Genomic DNA, 21,338 nt, shown 5'->3' with positions numbered 1-21,338 from the left:
CTGGGAGGGGCTGTTGAACTTAATTTTAAAAAAGAGGGGGGGGAAGCTTATAATTTTGAAGTTTGGCTTTTTAAAAAAGTTGAACTTAAGTTGGTAGAGGTTCTTCTGGCCTTCAAAGGAGGCATTAGCAAAATTTATTGTAAACAAAATACTTTGCTATTAGTGAATTCTAGAACTCTGTAAAACAAATGTAGCTTGACTATTAGTTTGAGAGATACATTTTTTTTCTTGTCTTCATTATTTTCCTGTTAATAGGAGTGCCTTGCAGTAAGAACTCTTGATCCTCTTGTCAACACATCCAGCCTAATAATGAGAAAATGTTTTCCTAAAAATCGTCTTCCTTTACCAACTATTAAAAGTGCTTTCCATTTCCAACTCCCAGTTATTCCTGCCAGTGGTCCTGTGGCTCAGCTGTACAACTTGCCTCCTGATGGTATGGTAATTTTGTAATATTTTGTCTTTAAGCATGTCTTGCTTTATGTAAGGTGGAATCAATTGCAGTTATTTGTGTTCTCCATTAAAATTTGGACACTGAGACCCTTCTCAGCTAGCAAAGGGTCAGTGGCTGTTAGTGCAGAGCACCAATTTCTAATGTTAAGTTTTAACTGATGATAATCTTGTCCACACATGTGGTTATGTTTCTGAGATAAAAAATAAAACAGGAACTAAAATGTGATGTTCATCAAACTCTGAAGTATAAAGCATAGGCTGTACGTATTAATCTACAAACCTAAATGGACTCTCTTTTTAACTCACTTATCATACACATTCTCCTTTGTGAAATGGAGTGTACATGGTGTTTTACGGGAGTGTATATTGCTTGATTTACTTCTGTTACTCTGATAAACTGCATGTAGTGAATTTAGATTAATGTGCCATTTGAAGCATTATTTTTTAAATTATTGTGATTATTCCTTCATTTGTACGATGAGAAAAGTAGAGCTGCTTTCTTGGACTGTTGCAGTCTTTTAGGCAACACTTGTCTGCAAAGCATTTTTGTATGGTGCTTTGTAGGAAATAGATTCGTCCCATTGTAAACACTTTTCGTTATTTTTGGATGATTAATATTTAATGCATTTTTAGATATGGTGAAATAGCTTGATACCTGGGTAAGCAACTAATGAAGTTGCTGTCAGAAAGTTACTCTAAAATGAAGAGGCAAAGTCAGACTTCTTAATATCTTCTTATTCACAATATTCTTGAAACAAAATGGGATCATAATCTGAAAGAAGACGGCTATCTGATTGGGGTTCATATGGGTCAGAGTCAAACTGCTGGAGTTTAGAGTTTCTTTGTTTTGTCTTCAACATAGAAAATAGATTTAGAAATGTGTTTCAAAATTCACAGAAATTAAACGTCTACTTAATACAGTATGTTGAAGTAGACTGACTATTGACATGTTTTTTTTAAAAGGTTTGTTATCTGTACAAAAAAGAAGTGAAAAACTTAGGGAAATAGGATACATAGGATTTTCTTTTCAAGGAAAAAATTCTGTATTAAAAGATGTGTAGAATATTGGGGTGGTTACTGCTCTGAGTTTATTAAAAATATAATCTTGTATAGTCAGCATTGTAAAAGTAATACATGTAATCATTCTGAATACACTAGAAAATCAGTATAATTTGTAAACCTCTGAGTGAGAATTTTACTGACAATCAGCAAATTTCCTGCATGGAAAACACTCTTTCAGAAAACATAATAAAAAAACCCCCAGCATCAAACTTCATGAGATTTCTAGAAAAAGATCAAATTTGCCACTAGTAAGCTAACCCAATTCTCATTAGTCAATTAGTTTGCTTCTCATTGTTTTTCTTTGTTACGAAAGGAGGAGGTCATAGATCCTTCAATGTACTGGGTCTCTAACTCAAGTAGAAATTAGTCATTAGTGTCCAACTAGTTCCCCATGTCTAAAAAATAACATCTTGCTGTACGTTTTGGGGGTAAAATTTAGTTCCCAACCTGTTCATGCTAAGCAGTTGCAGTGACTACTCTCCTTGAGTATTATCCTTACTGGTTGAATCTCCAGTGATACACTTGATTTTTTTTTTTTTCCTTTAATTGTTAGGCCCCATTTAAGCAAGACAAAAATGGTAAAGGGGGTACTTTGTCCCACCGTTCCCTGATATGGGGTCAATACTAGGTGACATGACTAAAAGCTTCTGAGACCTTAATTTTTTTTTTTTTGGATGTGATCATTATTACTTTGGGAAAAGGTTTCAGAGTCATCTCATTTTGTGCTGACCTCAAGCCGTGCTGAGATGTTCTTGGCCTATCCACATCGTAAAGTATTTCTATGGCCATCTGCTGTCTTACTGGGTTTTTTTTGGGGGGGGGAGGTGGGGTGGTGGAGTGGTTTTTTGTTTTGTTTTGCTTTGTTTAAACCAGAGATCTTTGTTTTGACTTAAAACTGGATAGAAATGTGATAAATTGAGTCTGCATTATTGCCAAACAATTATTTTGTTTTGTAAATCTGGTAATAGTAATTAGTGTTTACTAGTTGGTTTTCACATTTTTTCAACTGGTAAGTAAAAAAGAAAATAAACCCAGAATACAGAAATTTTTTTGAGCATATGTATTGGATTAAATGTATAATCTGCCTTACAAAACTCTTTTGTACCGTAGTGGATGATGTAGTAGATGAAAGTGATGATAACGATGATGCTGAAACAGAATCAGAAATTGAAACCGAAAATGATGATGACAGGGACCAACATTTTAAGGTTGGTATGAGACAAAATTAACAGGCAAAAATCAGGCACAGCAGGTTTTTATTTTTTTACAGTTGTTTATTTTTTTTTAAGTTGCTTGAATGATGTATACAGCCAAATGTTTTAAGTGTTAAAAGGACTTTGAGGAGGTTTTCAGGGCAGTTTCTACAATTAAAAAAGTTCCTGAAACTTAAGGAGGGTGTGTGGTGCTTGAAAATATCAACCTTTGTTGTTCAGATTGCTTCTAGATTTTTGTCAAAACCTGTTTGCTTCATACTTGATGCATCTGGAGTACAGTGGAACCAAACTGCAAACTCTTTTAGCACTGTTCTGCTCCCAACTTGTATTTCCCTCAGCTCGCTCTTCCTACCTAAGCTGCTTAGTGTGTAGGAGCTGCTCTAACTTTTCCTGTCATTCTGGACTGGGATTGAATAGGTCAGTGTTTCAGTAAGGTAACTTTGAAGTTCAGCCAACTGTAGAGGTAGAGATCAGACCTCTCACTGTTGTATCACTTTAGGAAGGTCTTGTTCTGCTCTCCAGCTGCCAGCCATGACATGAAAGGACATTTGGCCAGAACTGCCTTATTCTATATTTTGATGTTACATATGTTCAGGAGTTAATAAATTGTCTGTCCACAGACTGCAATGGCAAATTTTATTCAAGGCTCTCATGAGCCCCAGTGAAGGGAGTATCTTCCATAGAAGCTGTTACTCCTTTGTCACTGCAGTCAGATGAGATCTCCACATTCCAGGTTGCAATAGTTGGATTATGCACAGATCTCATATAAAGTGTAGTCTGATGTCTGTGCGTAATACATTTGGATGAAAGCAAGAAAACGGAGGTATTTGTAATATTTCTGTTGAAATGGAGGCTTCGACATGCTAATAAAACTGAGCAGCTTAAAACTTCATGGTGAAAGGTGAGGTTCAGCTAATTTTAAAATAGTGCTATTCAGCTCTTAAAGCATGGCTGTGTCCGAAGTAAAAGGTAAATCTAATTATTTTAGAAGTTCATTAATTCTGGATGTAAGATTAATTTGTTCTGGTGCTCTTTCAGAATGATGATATTGAGACCGATATTAATAAACTGAAACCTAGACAGGAATTGGGAAGACCCATAGAAGAACTGAAAATATATGAGCAATTCTTCCCGGAACTTTCAGAAAACTTTCAGGTAAAGTGTATAATTCCCAAGGCATTACTTGTCATGAGGGGTTGACTCTGGAATACACTTTGATATTCTTTTTTGGGTGGATAGGTCCCCTAGCCAAAAAATGAGTCTACAGTTCTAGAGCTACATATGAGAGTGCTGTATAGTGAATTACTTAGTTAAATGTCATAGGTTACTTTAATCTGACTGAGAAGGGGATTGTGGGTGGATATAAAGGAAAACTGTTTTCTGATGTCTGATTATTACACACAGCAGAAAGTAAAATAGTAAGAAAGGACATGAAATTTCTGACAAACATTGATTGTATTAGGTATTTCCTTAAATGCTGTGCACCTCTTTAAAGTAGTTGGTGAAAATATCTGGGGTATTGCATTGACTTGATAATTTGTTGTTGATGATCTACTTGTTTATTGCTTTGACGCTATCTTCTTGTGAAAGCTGAAATTTCATTGCTATGTTTATATAAGTTTAAAACTTAGTAACTGTTGTCTTTTAAATTACACTTATTTTGGATTATTGCAAAATGCACCTCAGGAGCAATGAAGGAGAATGTTTGTGTCTAATAGAAATGAAACTTTAGGAACTCTGTACTTTTTTACAATCTCTTTATTTATTTTTTTTTTTTTTATTTTTTAAGGAATGTGACTTAGTTTCCAAGGAACCAAAGCCTTTTGTACCTGATGCAAATCTGTGTGGACCTATTGTTGTTCCTACAGCAGGAGAGGAGCACTCTGCTGAAGCAAAACAGTCAATGAAAGGAGTTATTTTAAAGGAGAGCAATCCTTTATTGGCAGAGGAATATAACAGAAGGCCAGCCTTTCTGGAACTACCAAAGAAAGATAGTATCAAAGATAGTAGTTTACATCAGCAAAATGATCAAAGAAATCTGCTTCCATCATGCCAGTGTCTAAGCCAAGATATTGTGAAGGGCTTGGACAGAATCAGTCTGCAGAGCAGTGCAAAAAATGACCAATATTATTCTACAGGGTGTGTAATAAAGAAGGAGAGCAAAACTAGCCTTACCACACTTGCTTGTAGTAAACCTTGCGAACATGTTTCACCCTGTGGAAGCAGCCTCTTTGAAGGATCATCTGTCCAGCTGGGAAAACTCTGCTGCACTGGAGTGGATTCAGAGGAGGAGGATTCCAGATCTAGTTCATCAGGGGAACAAGTCGTGCTTGAGGTTTCTGATGTATCACCAGTTCATGACTGTGATCTTTATATTGAAATGGTAAAAACCACAAAGTCTATTCCTGAATATTCAGAAGTGGCCTATCCAGATTATTTTGGCCATATTCCACCCCCATTTAAGGAGCCTATTCTGGAAAGGCCATATGGGGTGCAGAGGTGAGTTACCATACTCCTTTTTTTGTCATTATTTTCCTTGCCTTAAGAAACAATCTTTAGGATGAGATTAACAGGCACATATACAATGTTTACTTTGGTATCTAAAACTGTTTTCAGTGAAAAGCAGTCTGAAGGTAGATGAGTAGGCATTGATCAATGCAGAGCCATAAACAAGAACACAGTCTGATTCTGTAATTGCTAATTCTGTAATTCAGTAAAATTTATAGTCTCCCTTTCTGCCTTCCCACCGTCCCCCATCTAAATCTTGTAGTTTGCAAAAAACCCCAAAACACCACACAAAAACACCCAACAAACAAACAAAAAACCCCTCTTGAGTACTCCCTTCAGGTCTTAGCAAAGATAGGAGAGTTAGTAGTTTAGAGATACTTCAGCTTTTCTCTTTGTGCTAACAAAACTATCTTTCAGGAAAATGTAGTGGCAAAAATTAAAAAATTAGTGCACTTAAGTGTTTGCTTTTTTAGTGTTTGCAGTAGAAGAGTATTTAGAGGTAACAAATGCTGAGGATGCAGTTTGAGTTCAGTCCTGCAGAATGACACACAGTAAATGCTGAAAGAAAAATAAAACAAACCAATAAAAATGAACACATCAGCACACCCATTTATTTCTTCACTGAGAGATATTAGAAGATGATGAAGGGTGATGAGACTCTTAAGAATAATTTGCAGAGGTGGTATGAAGAGCTGGCTCATATGCATAGTAAGTTACTATAAAGACAAATGAGCATGTTAGCAGAACATGTAATAGTAACTGTGAGACCTTGCCACTTGCTTAATTATTAGATTGAATGCTTTCAGCTTTATACTTTAACCGGTTTCATGAGTCTTCATATTTACATTTAGATATTAAAATGACTAAGAGATTAAGTGTCTTCAGATTGTATAATTAAAATCCTTTAGCTGTTTCACATGTGTCATAAAAAGTGATCTTTCTAGTGAAATGACCAGGTGTTGAAACACTAATGATGTAATGAATATACCGTTACTAGAAAGCACTGTTCAGTGTTGAAGGAGGATAATCTTCCCTACAAGCTTGTTTTTTAAATGCATTCAGCCAGTTTAGAAGGGAGATAGTCTTTAGTCAGAAATCTTGTAAGAACTGCATTTTAAGAAAATCTTGCAAATATTCATGGATGTTTTTGTAGTACTTAATAATTCTGAATTTTATCTGAGTGAAGTTGAGTGAAGTCAGATGAAATTTTTCATTCCAATGCTCATTCTTCTTAGCTATAAAGCACTGTATTAATTCTGACATTTAATCAACAAAGCTACCTGTGTGGTTATACATAAAGCTGATTTCTAAACCGTAAAGGTGATTCTAGTGTATATTTTATTTTAACTTTAAAATGTTTTATTTTTGTTGTATTTTCTACATTGAAAGTAACTTTTTTAGGTCCTGTGTGAAACAGGAATGAATATCAGGTAAAGTTGCTAAACTTGTATCAAAAATCCTGCATCACCTTTTTAAGATACACCTTTGTAAGAATTCAGTTTTCTACAAATGACTCAGTCTTGCTACTGCAATGTAACAAATTTCTGAGAAGGGAACCTGCTTAAAAAGGGCTTAAACTTTTTTGGAATTTATAGTTTATAGGAAGGTGGTGAAAATGAGTTTGGTAGGGGACATGGAAAAGCTTTTAACTCTTCTACAAAGCTGTGTCCAAACTCTTTTGGTGTTCAGTGGGAGTTATGTTCTCCTTAATGTAAGCAGTTAGTTGCTGCTTGTTAGCTAAGTCTCCTTTAGAAAACAAATAGTTGCCGTAATCCGTCCTTGTAATTTAAGAAAACGTTGTGGGGGGCTGAGCTGGGGAGTTAGAGTTTTCTTTTTACTTTTGTTAGACAAGCGTGTGGGGTTTGGTGTGGTTGTTTTTTTGTTTGTTTGTTTGGTGGTTTTTTGGTTTTTTTTAGTCTTGCAATATGCTGGGAGATGCACTGTTTTTGAATTTGTGCTTTGGAGGGCTTTTGCTTTTTTTGTTTATATTTAGTAACTTGCAATTTTCACCAAATGTCTCACCAAATTATTATTGCTTGGAAAAATGTCATTGAGAATACCTGAGTGTTTTATATTATTCTATCTTTTAGGAAAGAAAATTATTATATAATTCAATACCTTATACATTTGGGTTTAAATTCCTACTTTTTTCCATTCCTTAAAATTTTAGGGGTTTTTTTGCTGTACACTTCGGTATTTTGTAATCACTTTATTTTCTAATCATCTGACACTTAGAAGTGATCATCAGGTAAATCAAGATCCACAAAGGGCTAACCTATAAACATAGAGCTCCACATCACCAGTATTGGTTTTATGTTTTTTCCTTTAATTATCTTAAAATAGCTCCTCTTTTGTCTTGATTTTTTTTTTTTGAACGTGAAGATGTCTGCTACTACTTTTCCTTTTCATGTGCATCTTGAATGCCATTTCTTCTTTCCTTTTGTCTACATCGGTTATTACTATGATCTTTGAATGCCTGATATTCAGTAATGGATTTTGTCTTGGCAAAACTGCTGTGATGATAGCAAGTATTGTGACCCTTTAGAGCTGAGGCATACTGAGATCTAAGGAGTTGTGTAAGATCAAGCGCAAGATCAAAAATCTGTGGTTCTGCCTTGAACTAAACCTGATCAGATAGATTGTGGTGAGTCAGCCTCTTTACAATTTTGTCAGTACATTGGTCTTATGACTTGTTTTCTTTTCCAGTTAAATTTAATAAAAGGCACTGGAGTTGTGCACTTACCTTCTTCTCATCAGTTAACAGTATCTATTTTAATAAAATGGAGAATTTCCAGTCTGAACATACTTTACTGCTCTGTTCCTGTATTGTTCATTGTTAATCTGCCTCCTTTTCTTCTTATTGCAGGCGCTGTGCAAGCTTTTCCACACAGCTCTGCCACTATATTTCATTCTTGAACTGCAACACATTCTTACTTTTCCAGACCAGGACCTAGATAACTGCCAGTTGTGCAATGTTTTTTATGATCTGGATAAACATACACCTGACATTTTGCTGACATCACCAAATGCATTCTTACTTGTTACCTAGTTGATAGATGAACCTAGATCTCCAGAGGTGAAAAGCTAGTGCACTAACATGCTCACTGCATGACCTACTCTCTAAAATGCTTTAATTTTAGTTATGGTAGGACTCATGTAAGTTATTAATGTTATCAAGTGCTGTCCTGGATTAAAGCATTAACATAAGTAATGTTTGAGTAATTCCTGCTTCTACCATAGAGTATGAAATGGTGCATTTTTCCCATAAGAGAAAACCCAGTGGGTTGTGTGCATGAAAACTCAGCTCCCTCACATAAAAATACTGGACTTGGTCAGCTGTGAATGCAGGTGTTAAAACTTAAGTACACTTACAGTTTGCCCACATAAGTGGGGATGAGGCTGAGGTCTCTCTGAAAACCTGTTCCACTGTCTTCATGTCAGCTTTGTTAGTTTTCATTGTTGTATGAGGTAATTCCTCTTTTGTAATTGGAAACAGTATGGAACAACTTAAATGAGAACTCTGCTTTTTATTTTAGGACAAAAATCTCTCAAGATATTGAAAGACTGATTCATCAAAATGACATTATAGACAGAGTTGTGTATGACCTTGATAATTTGAGGTAAGTTTTCACTGTTAGGAAAACAATATTCAGCGAATACCCTAATCCTTTTCTACTTTTTCTGTGATATTATTTGTAATACTTAAAGCAGTACTATTATGACAGACTTCAATGAAAGTGTCATCTGGTGTAACAGTGTTTCTGCTGTCCAGGCTGCATTTAGAGGAGGGTTCAAAATAATTTCGAAATTACCAAGTGAGGACTAAAATAAACTTAATGAGTTTGTTTTAGTTAAGTTTGCTTTATTCATTTTTATCCCTTTTCTTTTTCTACTCATAGTTGTTCAGTACCAGAGGAAGCAGATGTCTTGAAGTTTAATTCCAAATTTGAATCAGGAAATCTGCGCAAAGTTATTCAGATCAGAAAGTAAGATATTTCAACTTTTTCTTTTCACACATAAGACCTTTTATTTCTGCTTTTTAACAAAAACAAATCAATCTTTTTTTTTTTATCTTTAGAAACGAGTATGATCTAATTCTGAACTCGGATATAAATAGCAATCATTATCATCAGTGGTTTTACTTTGAAGTTAGTGGAATGAAAACTGGCATTGGTTACCGGTTTAACATCATCAACTGTGAAAAGTCAAACAGTCAATTTAACTATGGTAAGATACATTTCCCATATTTTGAGAAGAAATACGTAGAAAAATATCTGTACTAGACAGCTCAGCTCTTTCCTTCTCTCTGCCCCAGGATCAGTAGTATTTTCATGTTGTCAGATCAGATTCTTTTTTAATAGCATTACTAGAAAATGTTCTGACAAGTTTCAGTTAAAATGAAAAAAAGTATCTTAAAATGTGGGCTGTCAGTTTTTAAAATGAAGTTTTGTTTAAGTGAGGCCAAAGCAGAACAAATTTACTGGTGGCTGCGGCTAAAATTTGTCCTAAGACCATGGTGGGGGACACACCACCAAAGCCTGTTGATCCACATAGGTGCAAGAAGAATGACAGCTGTTGTCATTAATCCCTCTCTGAATAGAGGTGTTATTTTCAGATGTGAAAGTAAGCGGAGACATTCTCAAACAGTTTTGTGTTATTGATGGGAAGAGAGGCACATTATCTGAGAAGGAAAAGTAAGTCTCCTTTGAAATGCTGGGCTTCGTAGGTGACCCTTGCAGTCTCCAGTGAGTCGTGTTTGCTGCTTGTACCTCATCCAAAAGCACTGGCTTACCGAATAGGCCTTTCTTCGACTTGTTGAGGGGGGGGTGGTGTGTCATTCAGCTTAAAACCATTTGTTTTGTTAGGTTGGTTTTTTTTCCTGCTGGATTTTCTGAAATTCATTCTGTAAGAAGGAGGAGGAGAAGTTCCATACCACACCCCCCCAGCTCAAACTCTTGCAACAGAGTAATGTCATATTCTTCTTTGTTGTAATTGTACAATTCACATTGATAAAATCCAAGAGTACCAGGTAGTTTAACCAGTAATAAGATGCTTTTAAATTATTTACTGATCTTCATCAGTTACCTTAGATCTTCATTCATATGTTGCATATACTTAACTGATAGTTATGTCTGTTTTTAAGTACTCTGACTGAATCAGTCAATGTAGTTGGCTAATTATCTAACTAGTAAATAATGTTCAATTAATATGTATTATCTTCTACTCTAACTTCATATTAAGTATTCAACTGAAGTATAGTCTTTAAAAAATATAGACTTTTGAGTTACTGTTTAAAAAAAAAATAAATTTGTCCTGAATCATCAGTTATTTTCCAGCTATCCGGGTGAATGGATGATTGTATCAATTTTTTGTATTCTCTTTGAAGCTTTTTTGTAATGGTGAGCTGGATGGAGTGGGACCAGACTTCTTGTAGATTACCATTCATGCTAACCACAGCTTTCATGTAACATTTCATTTTGGTCTTCCATAGGTTTGATTCTTTTTTTTTTCCTTATTTGCTGAAAATTAGGACATAATAAGGGGAGAGGGGGAAAAATCTTTTGTCACCTTGTTAAGAGTGTACAATACCCAAGCATTCATGAAAATACACTCTATGATAGCGAGTAAATGAGTATAGGTAGATCGGAGATTCATTTATAAATATCAGTGTGGTCTGTTACTGCAAAGATCTTGATGTGTAATGTTAAGCATTAAAGCGAGATGCATTTTGTCTTTAAGGTATGCAGCCCCTCATGTATTCTGTTCAAGAAGCATTAAATTCTCGACCATGTTGGACTCGTGTTGGGACAGACATTTGTTACTATAAGTAAGTAGACCAATCAAACATACAGCAAATCTTACACTGAAGATTAGTATGAGGTACAATTTTTGAGAAGAAATGTTTGCTTCTGAGTTTGATAATTCTGTTTTAGTAGTTCTGTTGTAAACAGTTTTCTTCCTGAGTTACTATGGGAGTAACAGAAGTGATTGAAATAGATAGGGTCTTATTTTGTTAGCATACTGCTAATATTTAGGTTGTTCATATTTTACACTTTTGTAAGAAATTGCATACTGTTCCAGAGAACCTTTTAAGGGAATGTATATATGCATACTTACTTGAAATCTTAATAGTGACTTCCAATAATACTGATCACGTGGTGCTTGCAATTAGGCTCCTGTATTCTATGGTGCAATTACTGTAGAGCAATCCTGGAACACAGGATGAGATAGTACAGCATATCCATGCGTTGCCCTTCTTGGTCAGAAGTTGTGTGCTTCCTTTTTTTGTTTTGTTTTGTTATTTGTTTACTGGCCTTTTCCCAATATGAATGAATGTGTATCACTGTTATAACAAAGTATTTTACAGATGGTGGGAACCAGTGGTTTTTAACCTGGATGTATGCAGAAGAGAAACACAATCACTGAAAATCTTCCTGGCTCTTAGAATGTGTGTTCAGGAATAATCAGTGATATGAAAAAAAATTATTCTAATGTGTTAATTACCTTCATTTTACTCTTAGGAATCACTTTTCAAGAAGTTCAATTGCTGCTGGAGGTCAGAAAGGAAAATCTTACTACACAATTACGTTCACAGTGACTTTCCAACATAAAGATGATGTTTGCTACTTTGCTTACCACTACCCGTATACATACTCAACTTTAAAGGTAAGAAGATTATGATCTGTTACATAGATAAATATTTATACTTTCGGACAATGTGAAATGTAAGCATTCATGAGTGAATTCTTTTTATTTCTTTTCATGAAGTTCAAAATGCTCCTTAAAATGGAGAATTTTCATAAAATATTAGTGTTTAGACTGGTAAAGTCTGTAGGTTGTGCTAAAGAACAGTCCATGGAAAAATAAAGTAGATACTTGCAGGCTAAATGGGTTTTCTGGGAATGATAATCCATAATTGACAGGAAATGATGCTAATTGGATTGAGTATTTGTGTTTTAGAAAAATTACTCATATCCTCCTCTTCTATGTATACCTCTTCATAACTGATCTATTCAAGTTACTATATCTAAGATAATTAGAGACCTTTTTAGGATAATGAATTGGCTGAAGAAGTTTTGTGAAGCTTTTAGTACTAAGCAAAGCTCTTGGCTAGAATCTCTGTTGGTTGTTTCTATCATAGCAATAAAAGCGAACTTGGGGACTCTGTGGCCAGTGTGTAACAGCATTGAATGAAGCTTTTTACTAAGCCCTACTTGCTCTTGGAAGAAGTACCTGTTAAGGGATGTTATAAGGAGCTACTGCCTCTAGCAGCTCTGGGGCCTGGCAGTTCCTCCTGCCTGGCTGCTGGAACCCAGCAAAGGGACCCGCGGGGTCTCTGTCCCAGGCTGATGGACATGGCTGCTGCTTCCCTGTTTGCTTGTAGGTTCAACCACTAGCGAGTATGAGTGTGTATCCCAAAAAGAGAGAGAGACTCACACATAACACACACACACACTTGCACATCCCCCCCCCAGTTTTTAACAGGCTACACAGACTGGCACAGACAACATGCTGCCTTCAGCGGCACCCATGTGTAACACTACCAGGACTTGCTTAAAAGATAACTGCAGACACCCAGTTCCCTTTTGTCCTCTCTAGCTGGTAAGGATTGCTGTTCACTAGTAAAAATACACAGCCATCCACTCTCTAGAATCACCTGCACATTTGTGGATGACTGGCATGACCTATTCATGCCATACCCCTGCCTGGATGCTGGGCTCTCTTACCTGCTGTGCAGGCCTCCAACTTGCAGGCTAGTCCAGCCTGATGCTCGCTAGCAGACAGATGCATGCGCTTGCACGCTCTTCTCACAGGTACTCCACACTTGTAGTACCCCCAGATGCCAGCATGGACTCTGCCCACCTGATACCCCTGCCTTGGCCTGGGGCCTCATACTCAACTGGGTAGCCCACCTCGAAGTTTGCTAGCAAATCGTACATGCACCCCACCATGCACACTAGCTTCAGGGAATATGCATGTGCTTGCCCCCTGTCCCCAGCAGCTGGTAGCAGGCACATGGGTTCATAACCCATGTTACTACTCTAGGTGCTGGCACTAGAGGGGAGGAGACACCCTCCCTTCCTTCACTCACCCTTATCATCCCACTAGCTGGTTTTGGGACACATACTGTTCTTGCCCCAGTGACTGGACACCAAGACCCTTACGCACTCCAGTAGCTGGCACTGAGACCCCCTCTCGCTTCTGCTGCTGATACCACGGACCAAAGGGTGCCTATGCTGCCTACAGCTCCAGCTGCTGGCACCAAGTCTGCTCACTTCGATCCCAACAGTAGCTGGCACTTTGGACACAAAGTCTGTGGTGCCCACAGAGATGCCTGTGTGTGGCCTCTCCAACTACTTGCTGATGCTGAGACCCTTGCTCACTCCAGTTGCTGACCCCAAATGCACTCATACCTGTCTTGTTGGTTGCACCTAGTCCACACAGCATTTGTGTGCATGCGATAGAGAGTGAGGCTGCACAGAGTGATAGTGTTGTCTGAAAAGCAGATTTGTTTCCTGGTGTGCAACCACCCAATAATCACACACTAGGGAAAAACTTTATTTATTTCATATTTGTGTAAAGGTGGGTGCTAGGTGCTAATTCCACAAAGCTAGCACACCACGCCAAAGAAAAACAATGTATTTATTCTGTTACATGATTAGTAAAAATCTGCCTAAAATCACGTTCATTGGTTAGTAGTCACCATCTCATCTACTGACTAGTAATATTTAAATTAGCCTCGTTTGCTATGTAGATTAGCATGCGTTTTTCTCGCGGGTGTGGGGGGGCAAGTTTTTCCAGCCTGGAACTGAGTTGGTGGTCACGATCTCCCCCTGCCACCTTTACCTTTCCCCCAGTTCATGCTTCTTGTCAATCATCTGGCCTTTGGCACCTTCTGGGGCAGGATGTTTCTTTTTATCAGTCACTTCCTACATTTCTTAGGTCCAATTATCTTTCATGTTTCTTTTCTCTCTGATGGACCTTGAGTATTCTCACCAAGTGGGCAATGCACATGAAACATCCTCAAAACATCAAGGCCTAATTGTTCCAGGGTGTTCTTATTCTATGAATGCCAAGTGTGTGTTTTTCTGATTACAGCCTTACTTGTTAATTTGATATATACAAAATATACCTTGCACAAAATAGACTGTTCTAATTCTCTGAGTTATTCTCCAACAATTCCTCCCTTTTAGACTTGTCTAGGGGTATTCCTTAGATGAGTCTCATTTCTGCATCAAGTTGCTTGCTGCCAAGCTACACCTACAAGTGCATTGTAGAAGTACATGTAAACACACAGAAGCTAGCAAGATTACTATCAATAATGTCAACAATCTCTTGAGCCATAAGCTTAAATCAGGGTACCAGGAAGTTAACCATCTCCAAATCTCTTCAGATCCTAGAGGTGTATCATCCTTCTGAATTTTGTGTAAGATCTTTGTTTGTTGCCAGATTTCATTCAAATCAGTAGCAATTCTTCCACTCTGATCTACATATATACAGCAGCTGGTGTTAATTACCGTACACATACCTCCTTGAGAAGCTAACAACATGTCCAATGCCATCCTGTTCTGAATGGCTATAATAGCAGCCTCGGACATCTCTTCTTGTAGAGCCTTAATGGCATCAGAAGTCACGTTCCCTATTTTCTCAATAAGGGCAGAAATTCAGTATTGCCTTCAAGTTCACTAACTCCTAATGAAGGGAGGAACCATCTCGCAAATGAATGGAAGGTGGTAGGACAATTGATTAATGGGTTGTGGCTTCTTCAATGTCTTTTCATGTATGTTCGTACCCATAATCCTGCCTTGGTCTCATTTATTACTGTTACATTAGGAACAATTGCATCCAAAGTGCAAGTTCCTGACCGATTGGGAGGTGGGGCCTTTTGTGCTTTATTCCCACATAACCAATACCACCCACTACCTTTTGGAATATCTAATAGCCATCCTGCTGTTTCTTCCTTTGTAATTGTGTTGACCAATCACAATATGGGTAATGTACTACTGCAACATTACTAGATGACCTAGTCTTATTTGTTGTCACACATTTAACATCTAAAAGATTGGGATCCCCTATATCCCAAGTTTGAAGGTCAGCTTCATTCTTTCTTGTGAATTTTGGGTTTATCCACAGATTATTCCAGGACGTATTAAAAGGAATTAGTATTCCCACTAAGTGTACTCCCCTATCACTATATTCCAGAAAATGGGTGTATACCCAGCAACTTGTTTGATTAGCTGCTACTCAGCTTTTTCAGTCGTTTTCAAATGAAGATTATGATTCCAAGACTCAGAGCATCCTTCCTGGTTCCCTTTAATTGTCTGATTCGGGAAGATGAGAAAAAATAACCACCATATTTCTTTCATCGCTAGGCTTTAAAAAAGTAGTGTACTTGTTTAAAAACCATAAGAGCAGTATTACTGCTATTCCTAAAACACAACCCAAGAAAATTTTTCATTGTATACACTCTGAATGTAAAATTGATCTAATATGAATCCAAGTGTCTCTGCGTATTTTTAACTTCAAAGATTGTATTTGTTCAACTTCACATATCTTTGGAGGGGCCACCTTTATTTGGGTGTAATGAATCCAGGAATCAATTCCTTGAAGTTTCACAGCAGCATTTGTAGTCAGTAGCACAAGGTAAGGTTGTGCTTTTCTGTCAATGGCTCCTCTTTCCAGGTCCGTAGATATACCTGATCTCCTGGCTTAAGTGGATGTACAGGTGAATCCAAAGGCACAGGAGCTCTCAGTTGGATGTACCTGTGGAGAAAAGCAAGAACTCTTGCCATAGACAAGAGACAATAGCTTAAAATTTGATCACCCTTAAGGTGCTTCTGGGTTTCTTTTCCTGTTACGTTTATAGTGTAAGGTTTCCCATACAAAGTTTCAAGTGAATGAATCCCTTCTTTAACTCTAAAAGTTATTCTAATTCTTAATAATGCTAGAGGTAAAACTTAACATCCATTTCATCTGAGTTTCCTGACATAATTTTCCAATCTGTCTCTTTATTGTCTGATTCATCCTTTCTGCTTTTCCACTGGACTGTGGTCTCCATGGAGTATGTAAATCCCACTTAATTTGTAAAAACCTTGACACCTCTTGAATTATTTCTGCAAGAAAGTGAGGTCCTCGATCTGAAGAAAACCCTTCTGGTACCCCAGATCTTGGTATAATTTGCTTCAAAAGAATTTCTACCACTTCTTTTGCCTTACTGGTGTGACATGGGAAAGCTTCAGGCTATCCTGAAACAGTATGAACAATTACTAGCAAATACTTTTATCCATTACAATTAGGTAATTCAGAAAAATCAATTTGTTAATATTCCCCAGGCATAAAACCTCTTCTTACCTCTCCGGGAGGGAGTCTCCTTTGGATCTTAGGGTTATTTTTGGCACAAATCTCACATCATTGTGTTAACACTTTTGGCAATCAGCATCATATTAATCCCTACAGCATATCTCTTCACTGTTTCAATTAGAGCCTGAGTCCCCATATGCGTACCCTTATGTGTTCATTCCATTAGTTCCTTCATTATCTGTGGAGTCACAACACATTGTCCAATTGTTGTTACCCACCATCCTTCGGCAGTCTTTATACACTCTAACAATTCAGCCAGCTTGTTTTCCTTTTCTGTATATTTAAGAGTGTCAATTTTAAAATTCTTTTTCGAACTAGAGTTGCCATTGTTGCTGATAGAGCAATTCTTTTTGCAGCCTCATGTGCTTTTCAGCTTCCTTTAATCACATCAGTTGGTCCAGATTGATGTGCTTTGCAGTGTATTACTTCTGTTTCTCTAGGTTTATAAACTGCTTCAAGAAGATTCATAATTTCTTTGCTGTATTTTACAGGGTTTTCTTGTGAAGGTAACAATCCTCTTTCTTTCCAGATTGCACCATAAGCATATATTACACCAAAGGCATATTTTGAATCAGTATATATATTAACTCATTTTCCTTCGGATAATTCCAAGGTTCAAGTTAAAGCAATTAATTCAGCCTTTTGAGCAGATGTATTCACTGGCAGTGGTTTTGCTTCTATTTCTTCTTCTAAAGTAACAACAGCATATCCAGCCTTCCATTCTCCTCTCACAAAAAAGCTGCTTCCATCAGTGAATAGCTCCCAGTCAGGCTCCTGTAAAGGAGTATCCTTCAGGTCTGAACGACTAGAGTACACTTGTTCAATAGTTTGTAGACTATCATGTGCCAATCCCTCCTTTTCATGTAGAAGTAATAATGATGCCGGATTCAGGGCACTGGACACTTTCATTGCTATATCTTCCTGTTTGAGCAATATTGCTTGGTATTGTACCATCCTGCTTGGAGATAACCAATTATGTCCTTTCTGTTCCAGCACTGCTACAACAGCATATGGCACATAAACAGTTATTTTCTGTCCCAAAGTCAATTTTTGTGCCTCTCGTATTAGCAATACAGCAGCTGCCACTGCTCTCAGACATCCTGGCCATCCAGAGCTTACCTTATCTAATTGTTCTGAAAAGTAAGCTACTGGTCTTTTCCAGTCTCACAAAGTTTGTGCAAGCACTCCCAGTGCCTCATGTCCTCTCTCATGTACGTAAAGTTCAAAAGGTTTTGTTAAATTTGGAAGGCCTAAGGCAGGAGCACTCATAAGGGTGATTTTTATTACATCAAATCCTTTTTGGCATTCTGAAGTCCATTCCAGTAACTCTCCTGGTCCCTTAACAGCGTCATACAAAGATTTAGCCAGTAAACCAAAATTAGGTATCCACAGGTGACACCATCTGGCCATTCCCAGAAATCCCCCGAGTTCTCTTTTGATGGCGGGGGGGGGGGAGGGGGGGGGCCGCTGGGCAATTTGGCAAATTGCCTCTTTTCTCTCAACCCCTAGTTTCCTTTCTCCTTGGGATATTTCAGATCCAAGATAAATCACATTTTTCCACATAATTTGTGCTTTCTTTTGTGACACTTTATATCCTGCCAATCCTAGAAAGTTCAATAAATCAATAGTGGTCTCTTTACATTCTTCAGCCATGTCTGCTCCCAACAAGATATCATCTACATGTTGTAGCAAGGTAGTGGTAGGCTTTTTACCTTGCCAGCGTTCCAGTTCTTTTGCCAATAAGTTACCAAAAATTGTAGGACTGTTTTTTGAATCCTTGAGGAAGCACTGTCCAGCGTAACCGCATTTTGCGTCCCATTACAGGGCTCTCCCACTCAAAGGGAAACAGTTTCTGACTTTGTTTATCCAATGGAATGCAAAAGAAAGTGTCTTTTAAGTCCAACACTGTAACATAAACATTTGAATTGACTATCGTTGTTAACAGAGTGTAAGTGTTAGGTGCCACTGGATGTACACCAATCACTATTTGATTAGTAGTTCTTAGATCTTGTACTAACCAATAGTCTTGTGAATGTGAATTTTTAACAGGCAAGATTGGGGTATTGCATTCAGACTGACACTCTCGCAACAGTCCATATTTTAAAAAATTATTAATTATAGGTTCTAGTCCAACCTGAGCTTCCAGTTGCATGGGGTATTGTTTTTGTCTTACCGGCTTCACTTCTGGTTTCAGTTCCACTTTTACCAGTTCTGCTGATTTGGCTCTTCCAGGTTTCTGAGTTGCCCAGACAAAAGAAATCACTGCATTCATGATTTCAGAGGGGGCTTCAATTTGTCCTTCCTTATTTTCAACATTCTTTGTTTCTGACAATTCCTGTAACACATATACTTGTGCCTCCCAGGCATTATTTTGTGGAATATGTACTTAGACTTTATTTGGATCAAAAGTTATTTGTGCTCCCAATTTATTCAATAAATCCCTTCCCAATATAGGGGACATTCTGGCATATATAAAAATTCATGTGTAAGTACTTTGTTTCCACTTTCACACTTAATTGGTTGAAAGAAAGGTCTGATTTCCCATTTTCCCGTGGCACCAATCACTGACATAAGAGAATTTACTCATAGGTCCTTTACAACTATTTAGTACAGAATATGTTGCTCCTGTATCGACTAGAAATTTAACTGTCTCATTCCCCAGCTTAACTGAAACCAGGAGTTCAGCTGGGGAAACCTAATTTCTCAACCCCTGGTCCCCGTCAATCTGAATCTCCTGTACCACTTATAAACAGGTCTGCCTCCAGAATGGGTACAGATGGGGGTGTCCTATTAGTTAGTTGTTTCTTTGAACACTCTTTTTTCCAATGTTCCTTTTCCTTACAAATTTCACTCTGATCTTTCCTCAAAGGGATTCTACTCCCTGTGTTTCTTCCTGCTCTCTGTCCTCTGTCATGCCCTTGTCCTCTCAGAAAACCTCTTCCCTGAAATGAGATTTGCACTTGGGTGAATGCGGCTGCCAAAATTGCAGCATTTTGCTTCTGATCTTTTAGTTTCTCCTTCTGTTTTTCTTTTTTTTCTAACTCTTCTCTGTTGTTATACACCTTATAAGCAATCTCAATCAATTGAGATAGTCATTCCTGACATACTACCTACCTTGTGCAGCTTCCTTCTTATGTCTGCTGCTGACTGCCACACAAACAAGGTGGTAAATGTTACTTTGTTAGCCGCCTCCTTTGCATCTAAATCCGTCAATTTCCGAGCTGTTTTGCACAGTCTTTCACAAAAAGCAGATGGATCCTCATTTTTGCCCTGTGCTACCTGATACAGCTTTGTGAGTTTTTTGGGTTTGGGGAGTCCATGTTTCACTCCATATAGAATCAACTGTTGATACTGCTTAATCATTAGCCATCCTGCTCCAGATTAGGATTGTAGTCATGTTCTTGTGTCGGCATAAAACGTTCTGGACTGTCTCTGTTATTCAACTTCATATTTTCTTCCTGTGCTTTTTCTAACACCACTCTCTTTTCCTCAGGGAGAAGTAAAGTATTAAGTAACAGCTGTATATCCTTCCAATCTGGGTTGTGATTCTCAATTATCTTTTGAAATGTCTGATATACGTTTTCTGGATTTTTTTTTATATGATCCAGCAGACTTCTTCCAATTCATTAAATCTGAGGTTGAAAAAGGGACTTTCACATACACAGGCATTCCATCCGGCCCCACCGCCTGGCATAAGAGAGTCTGAATCACAGGATTCTGCTGTGCCCAAGTTCTACCTGCAATAGGACTAAATCCCTAGCTTACTTCACTGCTTCTCTCCCTATTTTCAATTACACTGTCCTGGTCTCTTCCTGGGGAAACCATCAATTGCACATCCTCTTCTTCACTGTCCACTTTCAAACACCTCTTCCCAATACTACAGGCAGAACAACAGCGAGGCAATTTCTTTTTATCCTCCATCAGCATCAAAACATTTGAATCAGATATCAACGATTTACACTTTTTTTGTTATTTTGTGATCATTTCTTAAAGAAAAAACACAAATCCACATATGGGATCTCATCCCCATTTATCCTGTCTTCTGCAAAATAACATAAGTTGCAAAATAGTATTATAACTCAAAGTCCCCATCCCTGGCCATTTTTCCCCATCATCCAGTTTATACATTGGCCACCATTGACTGCAGTATTCTTTTAATTTTCTCTTTGTTAGGGGATCCCCACCAAACTTATTCCAGTATTTCAGGATGCATCCTAATGGAGAGCAAATGGGAGGTTCAGACTGTCCTGTCTGTCAGACTGTTCTAAATCTCTGAGTTATTTTCCAACAATAGCTAAAGGCAGACTGTAGGGATCAGGTGCATAAGTTTTGTATAGTCCCACAGGCACCCCCTTGATTATCCCACATCCTTGTGTTCCTCTTGTTTCCTCCTTGTTCCTCAGGTGGCCCTCTCCAAAGCTTTGCCTGTAGATTCTTAATGGCCTATCAGTTAGAGAATCAGTTAAGAGACTTGAGACTTTGATCTTTGCTATTGTTTCTGTTATGTTTCATCTACCAGGATTGTTTGTTTGTTCCTGTCTGTTGCTTCTCCCTTTGGTATCTCCTTTTGTACTGAAAAAGGTCCCTGATCAGATAACCTTAGTGAAGCAGAAGTTCTTACCTACCACATAGCCTTACTGTATCATCTGGTAGAAAATAATGTACCCTCTGTGCCTTCATCTTCCTTGAAGCAGGTGGAAAAACAGACCCTTTATAGAGAATTGTTCAGTCAGTCAGAGATGT

At 37.7% G+C, this 21,338-nt stretch overlaps 1 protein-coding gene across 10 annotated transcripts in view; it reads left to right on the top strand.

The window, feature by feature from the left end:
- The window catches only part of AGTPBP1 (ATP/GTP binding carboxypeptidase 1), a 76,215-nt gene that overhangs the window by 26,415 nt on the left and 28,462 nt on the right, over positions 1-21,338 (top strand). For all 10 annotated transcript variants that reach the window (XR_011323288.1, XR_011323289.1, XM_069776655.1 and 7 more), the window contains exons 12-20: positions 256-433; positions 2,623-2,720; positions 3,765-3,881; positions 4,516-5,225; positions 8,771-8,854; positions 9,134-9,220; positions 9,313-9,461; positions 10,974-11,061; positions 11,756-11,900. Coding sequence is in view for 8 of the 10 variants with exons in the window: in XM_069776655.1 (XP_069632756.1) it covers positions 256-433; positions 2,623-2,720; positions 3,765-3,881; positions 4,516-5,225; positions 8,771-8,854; positions 9,134-9,220; positions 9,313-9,461; positions 10,974-11,061; positions 11,756-11,900 (1,656 nt within the window). In the remaining 2 variants the exon portion in view is untranslated. The remainder of the gene's footprint in view (positions 1-255; positions 434-2,622; positions 2,721-3,764; positions 3,882-4,515; positions 5,226-8,770; positions 8,855-9,133; positions 9,221-9,312; positions 9,462-10,973; positions 11,062-11,755; positions 11,901-21,338) is intronic.

Source organism: Haliaeetus albicilla, chromosome Z (assembly GCF_947461875.1).
Source record: "Haliaeetus albicilla chromosome Z, bHalAlb1.1, whole genome shotgun sequence".
NCBI lineage: Eukaryota > Metazoa > Chordata > Aves > Accipitriformes > Accipitridae > Haliaeetus > Haliaeetus albicilla.
This window is presented reverse-complemented; position numbering and strand designations above follow the sequence as displayed.